Genomic DNA, 11,513 nt, shown 5'->3' on the forward strand with positions numbered 1-11,513 from the left:
TGGTATCTGCATTATTAAAGTTCATAGGACTTACTACTGACTCACTTTTCTTTTTTTAATCATTAGCCTTATGCAGCTCTCAAAGCTAGAGAATATCTTGATAAGCCTGCAATACATGAGACAATGGTGAAGGTATGTAGATTATATCTTATATTTCCTACACAAATATAGACAACTGTACGCTGATGTCATCATGGGTCTTTTATTATGCAGGTTAGCGCTTATCTGCTTGGAGAATACAACCATCTTTTGGCCAGACGACCTGGGTGTAGCCCAAAGGACATTTTTGTCATTATACATGAGAAGCTTCCTACTGTATCGTGAGTATTTCTATTTCTATACATCTATGTTTTCTTTTGTGATCATCATCTATTTTTTTTTTGTTTCTACAGGACTCCAACAATATCCATTCTTCTCTCAACATACGCAAAGATTTTGATGCACTCTCAAACACCAGATCCCGAATTACAAACTAGATCTGGGCAATATTCAGCAAGTGAGTTTATAATAAATAGGAGCTATAGTTTTTTTTTTTTGTATATGCAAAATTTGATAATATTTAATTTCACACACATTGACAGATATGAAACATGCATTGATACTGAGATACAACAAAGAGTTGTGGAGTATTTTGCATTGAGTAGGAAAGGTGAAGCCCTGATGGATATATTAGCAGAAATGCCAAAGTTCCCTGAACGTGAGGTATATTTAAGCGTAGGGTTTTAATTGATTGATTGATTGAGCATATAATAATAATAATAATAATAATAATAATAATTTATCTGATATGGTGATTGTTGTTGACTTTGATTTACCTTTTTGAAGTCTTCATTGATCAAGAAAGCAGAAGACACTGAAGTTGATACTACAGAGCTAAGTGCTATCAAGTCACGCACACAACAGCAGGCTTCTAATGCTTTAGTGGTGACATCTGAGCGCGAACCTCCCCAACTTGGTATGGTCAAAATCCCCAGCTTTGACCATAACTCTGTGAGCGTTGACCAAGAGTTGACTCAAACAAATGGAATTTCACATGAAGTTGACCACCCTCAACCTGATATTCTTGGAGATCTTTTAAGCCCACTGGCTATTGAAGCACCTCCTCCTCCTGTAAGTGAAGATGATGCATTAGCTCTTGCACCTGTTGAAGAGCAAGATAATATTGTAAAGGTACTACTGTCTGCCACATGTCCTATCCTCATTGGCTATAAATATCATTTATTTCTTTATATTATTTTAACTTTCTGTTGACAACCTTACACAGCCAATAGGAGACACTGCAGAAAGATTTCATGCCCTTTGTCTTAAAGATAGTGGAGTTCTATATGAAGATCCTTATGTTCAGGTACTAAAAAGTCAAGTTATATATATATATATATATATATATATATATATATATATATATATATATATCACATATCATATATTGCATTAGATTTTATTTATTTTTTTGATTAATTATTATTATTCCAGATTGGTATCAAAGCAGACTGGCGAGGTCATCAAGGTCGCCTAGTCATCTTTTTGGGGAACAAAACAACTTCTTCACTCACTTCAGTTCAAGCAGTGGTTCTGCCTCCATCTTATTTAAAACTGGAACTCTCATCAGCAAAGAACAAGCTTCAAACCATGCAAACCATGGTGTTTGTCGTCCACACACAGCCTTCTCTAACTGCCCATCTTTTTTCCAGGGCAAAAGAGTTGGGCATGATGGGTGAAGGATACATGTGGATCATAACAAGTAAGACTACCAACTTGTTGAATTCCATGGATGCTGAAGCAATCAAATTGATGCAGGGGGCTGTGGGTTTCAGATCGTATTTTCCAGCATCAAGAAAGCTTCACAACTTTGCTTCAAAATGGAGGGAGGAACATTATGCAATTAATAAAAGAAACCATTTCAAGAAAGTCAATTATAGACTTCATTCAAGTAAGAATGAATCAAGAAGAGCCCTTGAATGAATTGGTCAAGCAATTAAAAACAAGATAGTATTTTAAAGATGTTAAAATTAGGTAAATTTACATCACAATGAAAAGTTCAATCCTACAAGTTTTTAAGCAATTAATAAAAGAAACCATTTCAAGAAAGTCAAACATCTATAAAATTGTCTATTCATGGAAGATGGAACTACCAAAGAATTTGCTGATTAATTGCTTGAAGGTAACAAAGTTCAAACTTTTTAAAGAAATAGAAACAAATTCAAGTAGATTGTAACAAAGAACCCTTGATTAGAAACGTTCAAACAATTGAAATCAAGAAAGTAATGTAAGTTTCAAGCACGCACTAAGTTCGACCATGGCAAATTTCAAGCAATTCAAAATAACCCACTTCGAGTAAGATCAGATTAGTAAGTTTATTCAGTGATACGACCACATATAAACCAAGATCAGATCTATAAGAACGCTCCACTGATCTACTCAAATAGTAGACATCGAAGTCAAAGGATAGTTTTTAAAAATTATTAAACAGGGCAATCTCTGATCATAATCCTTTTCATCCATGGTAAGATATAGTAAGGTTATAAAGCTTAAATAAAGAGAAATTTACCTTGCATAGAAGGTCTAGGGCAAACAAAGCCATCATTCACTAGAGAAATATTTGAAGGCATAGGAACAGCGGGCGAGTCGACTCTGAACTGCGTACCCACAAAATCGACCTCAACCGACATCTGATTCACATCTACAGCAGTTTCAATAGCAGTCTTGAGATCAGCACTTGGAAATCCAGCAAAAACGGTGCCGTTTCCAACCGGACCCGGAAAAGTAGCAGACCCATCAGCAAAATCGACAAACACCCTCCATGATTTAAGCTCTTCGTCGGCGTTATTGAGGACTCTGAGGGTTGATTCGAAGCGGTAGGGTTGATTTGATGTTCGGTTTGGTGGGAGCTTGGATCCGGATGTGTAAGTGTAGGATAAGTAGACGCCGTTGCAGGAATCGGACGCTGGTGGCGGTGACGGTGGTGTTGGAGTTGGAGTTTGGGCGGCGGTAATGGTGGCGAGAAGCGTCGATGCTTCTCCCTTCTCTTTTTGTCAAATCGATCCCGCACCAGAGGTGCTTCCCCTTTCTCGATTGATTTCCATCATCGAGCCACCATGGCTGCTTGCGTTCCCATCTTCCTTTCTCGATAGATGAACCACGACCACCGGACCAAAACTCCCGCTACCTTCGTCATTCTAATTCCCCTTTTTCTTTTTATCTGTGGGGAATAAGAAACAAACGAGAATTAATATTTGGATTCTAATATTGAGACTTGAGAGTATAATACTTAATTAGGGCTTTTTCTGAAAATTTCAACATCGAGTGGGGAATAAGAAAACTATTGGCGAGTATTCTCAATAACAGCAGAGAGATGAAGAAGGTGAAATTACAGCAACAATGAAGTAGATGAATGGAAATCAGAAGCCCTTTTTCTTGATTGAGATGATGAAGTCGGGAGATGGAGATGAAATCGTAACCTTCGATCTTTGATTGAGAAGTTGCACAACAGTGTGAGGAGAATGAAAGATGCGTGAAAATGCTTAGGGCAGGGAGGGTAGCGGGCTTTTCTAATTTTTTGGCTTTTCTTTTCCCGCTTGTAACTAAGGAACGCGCGTTCATTAAAATTATAAAGCCACACATATAGAGGGCGCGCATTTAAGGTACAACGCCCTCCGTGTTTTTAATTTTTTTTTCTTTTGACACTAATTTAAAGGCACGCAATAATGCGTGACCTAAATCCTTAAATTTTCTGAAGAGATGACACTTTTTTAATGTCACTCTCGTTTGCGTAACATAAATTAATGAGTGTCGTAATTTGTGCGTCGTAAAAGACTATTTTTCTAGTAGTGTTGGGTCCCTAAGGTCGCTAGTGTTCATGACACATTGTTATGATACATGTATAAGTCCAAATATTTGGTTCACCCGAGAACTATTATGATGTTTCATGAACTAAAATAGATTACTTGTGGCTAGGGATGAAATGGGACATTGTGTAGTATGTATTAGACTATGTGATGTGTTCGTAAGACAAGTCATAACATTAGGAACCGTATTGTAGTTTCCATATATTGGTAATGAGCTAGATGATGTTACATACCATGAGAAGATCACGTAAGACGTAAAGTCTACTAGATGTGCTTTCTATGAGAAGTCACTATAACGATGAAATCCACATCTAGTCAAATCCACAATTAATATTACTAATATTAGAAATGTAACCAACATTTTCATAAATGTCATTGTGTAACGACCTAAAAATCTTTTTGTTAACGATGTTAGAGTTACGTTAAACGAATATTAGTTTTTGAAAAATTATTTCGATCCTGAGATTATAAATTGAAATAAGTAGACAAAAATTACGTTAATTAATATTTAAAAAAATTAATCAATATTGATATAATTCAATCAAATTGATTTGAAGGAAATTGGGGTAACTACCGAATGAAGAAGAGAAGTACAAGGATCGATATTGTAAATTTTGCGATTAAAGCTAAGTTTATGATATAAAGAGTACGTTACAGAAGTTTTATTATCTCATCTTTAACTATGGGCTCAACGGAGGTGTGGAGACTTAAAACCTAGTTAATTATTATTAATAGGACGTTAGGTTTTGATTGACTCTCTATCACAATAGTCGACCAGAGAAATTAGAACGGTTGAGTAAGAGAGGTCAGAAAAGGAGTCAAGAGAAAGATAGTGATAGCGATGGCGACTTTCCGGTTTAAAGAAAACACCGACAACAAAAAGGTGAGGGCAATATCGTTGATAAGTTCTTGGGTGTGGTTATTTTTGTGACTTTTGTTAATATTGGGCCTGTTTTATATCCCATGGACATTCGATGGAGCAAGGCTGTGGTCATGGAAACAACTACTCTCATGCGTGGTGACATATGACTGAGAAGCATCAATGAGGAGCCATTATTTAAGTAACCAACAAACTGATCCCTTGTAGTTAAACTAAAAAGGAATTCATGGAGGTATATGAAGATAAGTGGGAATACCTTGAACGGATAAACCGTTGTCATGGACTTATATAGATATACTAGGTGTGACATCTATAAATAAATTAAATGAGTTTATTTAAAAAAAATTAATTATGAAATTTTAACAATTTGAAAAATTTGAATTTATAAGAAAAATGAAAAAAAGTTTGAATTAATAAAATTAATGAGGCTTTAATCTATTGAATACATTACATATATAAATCATTTTTAATAAATATCTTATATATATATATATATATATATATATATATATATATATATATATATATATATATATATATATATATATATACCTTACATATTAAATGAGGAATTTGAATTTAATAAAATAAAAAATACAATAAAATGACAAGTGGAAAAAAGAAAATTCAAAAATTTTAAAAATGTCATATGTTCAAATGAAGAAGAAGATGACATGTGGCAAAAAATTCTTTATTTATTATGGAGGATATTTAAGATAATGAAATATTAATAATAAATTTGGCCACTTGTTCAATACATAAAGATACTAGGTGTAAAAATCATGTATTACATGGGTTAATTAAAAAAATAAATATAAAAATCAAAATATTTAAAAACTTTGGATTTATAAGAAAATAAGAAAAATAATGAATTATTAATATTGAATTTTCTTTTAAATTTAAATAAATAAACAAAATAAACTATTGAGTTTTGATTTAGAAATTTTGAAATAAAAAAGTAAATACGTTAATGAAATTGATATTCATTTATTATTACCTTTAGTGGTTAATTTTATAATACCTTAGTTTATACATCAGGGTTCTATATAATTAATATCTGATAGGCAGTTGGATGTGTGCTTTCCGCCTTACTTCCTGTTCCTTATTTGGTTGTGGGCTTAGGGCAGATTCACCCATTTAACTGTCCATTCGATATTAGACTATATATAGCAAGTATAAACTAAGTGATTATCGAAGGAACTATTGCGGTTATCATTTTTACTAAAGGAAATATCTTATTTTCTTAAAGAATGTTTTCATCAAATCTAAAGAACTATTACAGTTAACTCCGTAAGTATCAAATGAATACGCCATGGTTATATGCACTGCTGATCTAACAAGCAATGGGATGTGTGACTTTCGCCTCATTTCATGTTCCTTATTTGGTTGTGGGCTTAGGGCAGATTCACACAATCGATTGTCTGTTTACTCTAAATTTTATATAACTTATATCCATTTAGTACTCATAGAAGGAATCGTAGAGTCAATTTTACTTTCATTCATCAAATCAGAAAATATAGGATTTTCTGGAGGAATATGCGAACTTTTCTAAAAGAACTTACAACTTACTTTTCATGACTTAAATACTTATGAACTCACCAGCTTAAATGTTGATCTAATCTTTCAAAATAACTTGTATTCTCAAGAAACTAGTAGACTGGTACGCGCACGGGGATTCAGAAGATGGAGTATAGTAGCTTCATGTCTTGTTTTGTTATTTACTTTTGGAGTCTACCTTTTTTGAATCACATACTTTGTAAGCACCTTAATATTTATGACATGGTTGTTTGTTACTTTGATTACTATGATGCATGTGTTATGACACTAAACATGACGTCCTCCGCCCCCAAACATTTTTGTCGTTCCGGTTTGGGGGTGTGACACAACATCAACAATTTCTCCTCGGCCTTAAACTCCTCTTAACTTGACAAATTTAGAGGAAGATGTATCATCGATTTACTCCACTGACTCCCCATCCACAATTCAAAGAAAGCAAGACTAGAGAGCTGTAAAATTTGCATATGAGATATGGAGAGCCCAAGGTTTCGGTAATACTTTTGATGAAACCTTGATCAACTCTTACGTGAATCCTGATGGGTTATGAGCATAACTACATCCTATGTGATTATGAAACCCTAATTGATTTGGATCTAATTATTTTACTAGTTGAACCTACAATTGAATACCAAACCAATAAACCCTAGATCTAGCATACAGTTTTGAAAATTATATATCAAAAGGGTTTTGATGTTTTCATTTCTTGTTATGTAGTAATAACAAGAACTCCTTGTAGATCCTTGACTCTTGAAAGCTTAGTGCCTCAAATATTGCACCTCTAATGTCTCACAAACACCACTAGCAAGAGAATAAGCAGGAGAGAAGAGGGAAGAATCTAGGAATTTTGGCTAGGGTTTCTTTTGTGTAAGCATTGGCTAAAAATCCTAAGCCTGTGGGGTTTTTAAATAGTTGAGGGCTGCTAGGATTTCTGGTGGAAACCCTAATTTCCTGCTTAAGGCTTAAACAACCCATGGACTCTTTACCAAGAAGCCTTGGACAAAATATATAGGGTCTCCCTATAAAATTTCGTCCACTCCATTCTAAGGAGTCCACCAGCCTAGTTTCACAACTATCAATGATTTTCAAAATAGCTCCTGTTCTTTTAATCGGTTCTTTTAATCCCAAAATTAATTCCAATTTATTTTCTGATTAAATACTAATTAAATAGCATGATTTCCATTTAATATGTTATTTTCATAATACATTAATAAATCAATTTATTATTCAGAATAATAAATTCAAGCTTTTTCTCCAAAAGTCATCCTGTCAAGTTGCTAGGGTGAAGGTAACCCAAAAGGACCATAGTACTATCAAATCAAGTACATACCAGTTATAGTTATGGGCTTAGACACCTAATCCAACAGTCTCCCACTTAGATAAGTCTAATAACTATAATTGCAAGTATAACTTCAAAATTTGACTAGCAATCGTAACTTTCAAAAGTCGCTGTCGAAATCTGACCCTGTCATTTGTGTGTCCTTAAGATAAGGGATCATATAATCCTCCGTTCTGCAAGATATTGTGTAGACAAATACATTGAACATAATTATCATTGTCCAATAGTTTGTTTCCCGATTTCTGATATGTATGATGTAACAAACCATTATTTCAAACCTATGTAATAATGTAAGTCAATTTGTAGTTCTTTTTAAAATAATAAAGAGAAATTTTAGCATACTATCTATATTTACATAATTGACCTTCAAAAATAAAGTATTAAACAATATTGACTGGGATGAATAAGTGATAGAGATTGTAACAAGGTTTCCAAAAATATAAAGAACACTAAAATCCGAGTTATAACGAAGAAGTTATGACCAATCGAAAATCTAAGATAAAACCGGCAAAACACTATTCAGTGTAAAAACTGAATTTTCAATAAAAAGGCATTTTAGCCATAACAATTTAAATGAAAGTTGTAGATTATCTTAAACCGAGAACTTTTATAAAAAGAACGCCAAAATCTGACTTCGTATGAGGAAGTTATGATTTTTCTAAGTTTCAGTATAGCACTGTACAACTAAAAACTTGAAATAAAGAGCGAGTGATTTTTAGCCGACACAACGTAGACGAGAATTGAAGGTCTGATTAATAGTAGTACAACGGTAAAAAGACAGACAAAAACGGACGTCAGATGAAGAAGTTACGAATTTTTAACGAATTTTTCCGTCCCAGTCTGTTAAAAATAATAATCTTAAAAATAAAATCAAAATTAGCCAACAAAGTCTAAACGAAAGTTGTAGAGTATAGTTATACCTACGCGTGTATATAAAGAACGTCAAAAATGGAGTTCGTATGCGAAAGTTATGAATTTTAGAAGTTTTGGCTCAAAAACCGAGAAATTATGGAAAACCGGGAAAAATCGCATGGTATACCTTCGAGCACATCACCTCGCATACGAGGCTTCCCCATGTCTACTCGTGTCCATCGCTGATTAGTCTGAATCCGAGGTCCAGTGGGCATCCGACACGCCTCACGTCCTAGGCGCCGCCTAAGACGGATCGTAAGACGCCTCTGCACGCGTGTCTAGCCTCCGTGTCCCCTTCGCATGTCCGACGCGTGCTGATGACTCACCTCCTTCGGTCCGAGGCTTCGGCCCTATATATGGTTGCGAGGTCTTCTGAGAATTTCACAACTTTCACCCCAAATTTCACACACTTTCATATTTTTCACTCCCACAACCTTACCTACAACCCTTAAAGCCCCGATATCAAGTCTAAAACCCTAAGCAAGCCTTGAAGCCCCGAGATTCCCGAGAAAAATAACCTCTCTCCAGTCGAAACTCTGCACCAATTAAAACTGGTTTTTCTTCAAATAACTCCTTTCCAAAAAACAAAACTTTGTCCAAATTACCAATTATCAAGTGAGTTCATACTCCCGTATTTTCAAAATTTTTACTATTTTAAGGAGTTGAATACAAGTATAACACAAGAACTTTGTGTTACAAATAAATGATTTCAAATCACGATAAAATGACATTAAGGCATCAAAAATACTCCAAATATTGGAATCTTTTATAAACTTATATTTTTCCCCAAAAATCATATTTGTATATATATATATATATATATATATATATATATATATATATATATATATATATATATATATATATATATAGATTTAAAAGGCTTAGGACTAATAACTCATTATAGGTCATTTTCCTTGTTTGGATGTGGACTTATAGTACCGATTATTTGTTCGAATGTCGTTTAAATTTTACTTATATATAAAATTGTATATGTATATAAATATAAAAGTTATTTCATCAGTTTAATTACCCTTTGTAACATGTTGAGCAAGGGGTTACATGCAAAAATAGTTAAATACCAGTTCAGAAAGTACATATAAATTATAATAGGTATAATTTATGATACATAGAATAATAATTCATGATTCAAGTATACTAGAATACACAGTTTTACAAGAAACAAAGGTTTGATTAAAAACAAATCAAGGGTTTACAGTTTTCAAACACATGTTAAGAATACTAATTCATGGATATACAATCAATCATTTATTTCAGAATGATTGGGTTTTCATTACATATGTAACATTTATATGCTTTTTATGAGACATTCAATTCAGGTTGTTTAAATTCATTTAAACAACCAAGTTAAAGTCTTGATATTATAACCAAAGTCTTCAGTCAGGGGATCGAAACAAGTTGTATGTAGATCTATATTGGGATTGACAACCCCGCACTCAGGGTGCTAGCTATAGTCAGGAATACATGTCAATGAGTGAAAATTGTTATCAACAGTTTAAACGCCTACAAAGCATTTATATTAAAGTTTTCAATAACAGCTGGTGAAACCAGGAAGACTCTCAGTTACAAGTTTTACCTAAAGGAATACAAAATACAGAACATTGGTTTATAAATGGAACAGTTTTATGGGAATAAAACTACTTTTCATATACAACAGAAAATATAGGATTTTCTGGAACATTTTACATATTCAAGATACAGAGACACCCTTTCAAAGATAAATACTTACGCACTCACTTAACTTTATGTTGATACTCTCTTTTCAAATTACATTTATTCTCAGGGAAATAATAAAAGGTACTCCCCGATCTTTTTGAGAAGATGGAGCTATTTTGAGTCATATCTTCTTCTATTGTATAACTATTTTGGTTTCAATATACATTGATTGAACACATGTACTTTGATTACTATGATGCATGTGTTGTGATACTACAAATGAAGTCCTCCACCCCTGAAAGTTTCCACCGTTTAGTTGGGGGTGTGGCAGATTGGTATCAGAGCATTGTTTATAGTGAACTAAGTATATCAATCCATAAAAGATATACAAACTATAAATACATTGGGGCTAGGAGCTCTGACTACGGGTATACTTTTTAAAACTTTAAGTATTTTACAAGAAGTATACTAACACTCATACCTACAAGTACATAGTCATAAGAACTTAAAAGTATTTGGATGTTGAACATTACAGTCAAGCCTGGGCAGTTATGTAATCATATCTGGGATTAATATACCCTGATCAACTATATTGGTTTGAGATATGACAAACATGTGTTTGGGAGTGATAGTAGCGTTGTGACATGTCTAAAACTTACCAACTATACATATACAGAAGAACTCTAGAACATAGCATAAAGTTAAAATACTATAGGAGTATTTTAGGCACTATATACTAATAACATCATGTGAAAACAAAAGAACCATTGTTGGTAGAGCTATAAATATTAAGTGTATATTACAGTTATATATAAATAAAGTTATATAGGCTTAGAATATGTGGTCTAGCTTCATTTCTTGTTCCTTGTTTGGTTGTGGACTTAGAGCAGGATCATTTAATCGAAGGTCTATTATACCGAAGTTATATATAATTAGTACACACTTTGTAGTTATAGGGGTACCTAATACAAAACATGTCATACATAATTCATTATTTGTTAATTGTAAGTTTCTCTCATAGAAACTTGCATTTGCAAATCTATCGTTACTAATTATATTCTATATCTCTTATATCCATATTCTCTCTTAGATAACAATGGTTGGATTCCATCTACCCGGAGACCCGTACTTTCCCAATCAAGGAAATGGAGGATGGCTCGATCATGAGCCCGAAGAGAATCCTGAAATCCCCTTAGATGATGATTTTGCAGAAAATTTTTCTGAAGATACTGATTCGGAATCAGAAGCCTATAATCCACTACCACTTGCCCAGGATCCCAATCCATGAAAAAACTTCCAAGGCTCG

The 11,513-nt window shown here is 33.5% G+C and overlaps 1 protein-coding gene across 1 annotated transcript; it reads left to right on the forward strand.

Annotated features, from left to right (window-relative positions):
- Positions 1-452: 452 nt before the first annotated feature.
- Positions 453-1,962, forward strand: LOC128132848 (AP-2 complex subunit alpha-1-like). Its single transcript, XM_052769836.1, has 4 exons — positions 453-702; positions 826-1,170; positions 1,265-1,345; positions 1,474-1,962. Exons 1-4 carry the CDS (start codon positions 541-543, stop codon positions 1,960-1,962), a joined length of 1,077 nt encoding a protein of 358 aa, XP_052625796.1. The 5' UTR covers positions 453-540.
- The last annotated feature ends 9,551 nt before the right edge of the window (positions 1,963-11,513 follow it).

The sequence above is a fragment of the Lactuca sativa genome, chromosome 3 (assembly GCF_002870075.4).
Source record: "Lactuca sativa cultivar Salinas chromosome 3, Lsat_Salinas_v11, whole genome shotgun sequence".
Classification (NCBI taxonomy): Eukaryota; Viridiplantae; Streptophyta; class Magnoliopsida; order Asterales; family Asteraceae; genus Lactuca; species Lactuca sativa.

Coding starts and splice junctions, on each gene's coding strand:
- LOC128132848 (XM_052769836.1), top strand. CDS start 541: ATGCAAAATTTGATAATATTTAATTTCACACACATTGACAGATATGAA. Junction 703..825: donor CAAAGTTCCCTGAACGTGAG/GTATATTTAAGC, acceptor ACCTTTTTGAAG/TCTTCATTGATCAAGAAAGC. Junction 1,346..1,473: donor ATGAAGATCCTTATGTTCAG/GTACTAAAAAGT, acceptor TTATTATTCCAG/ATTGGTATCAAAGCAGACTG.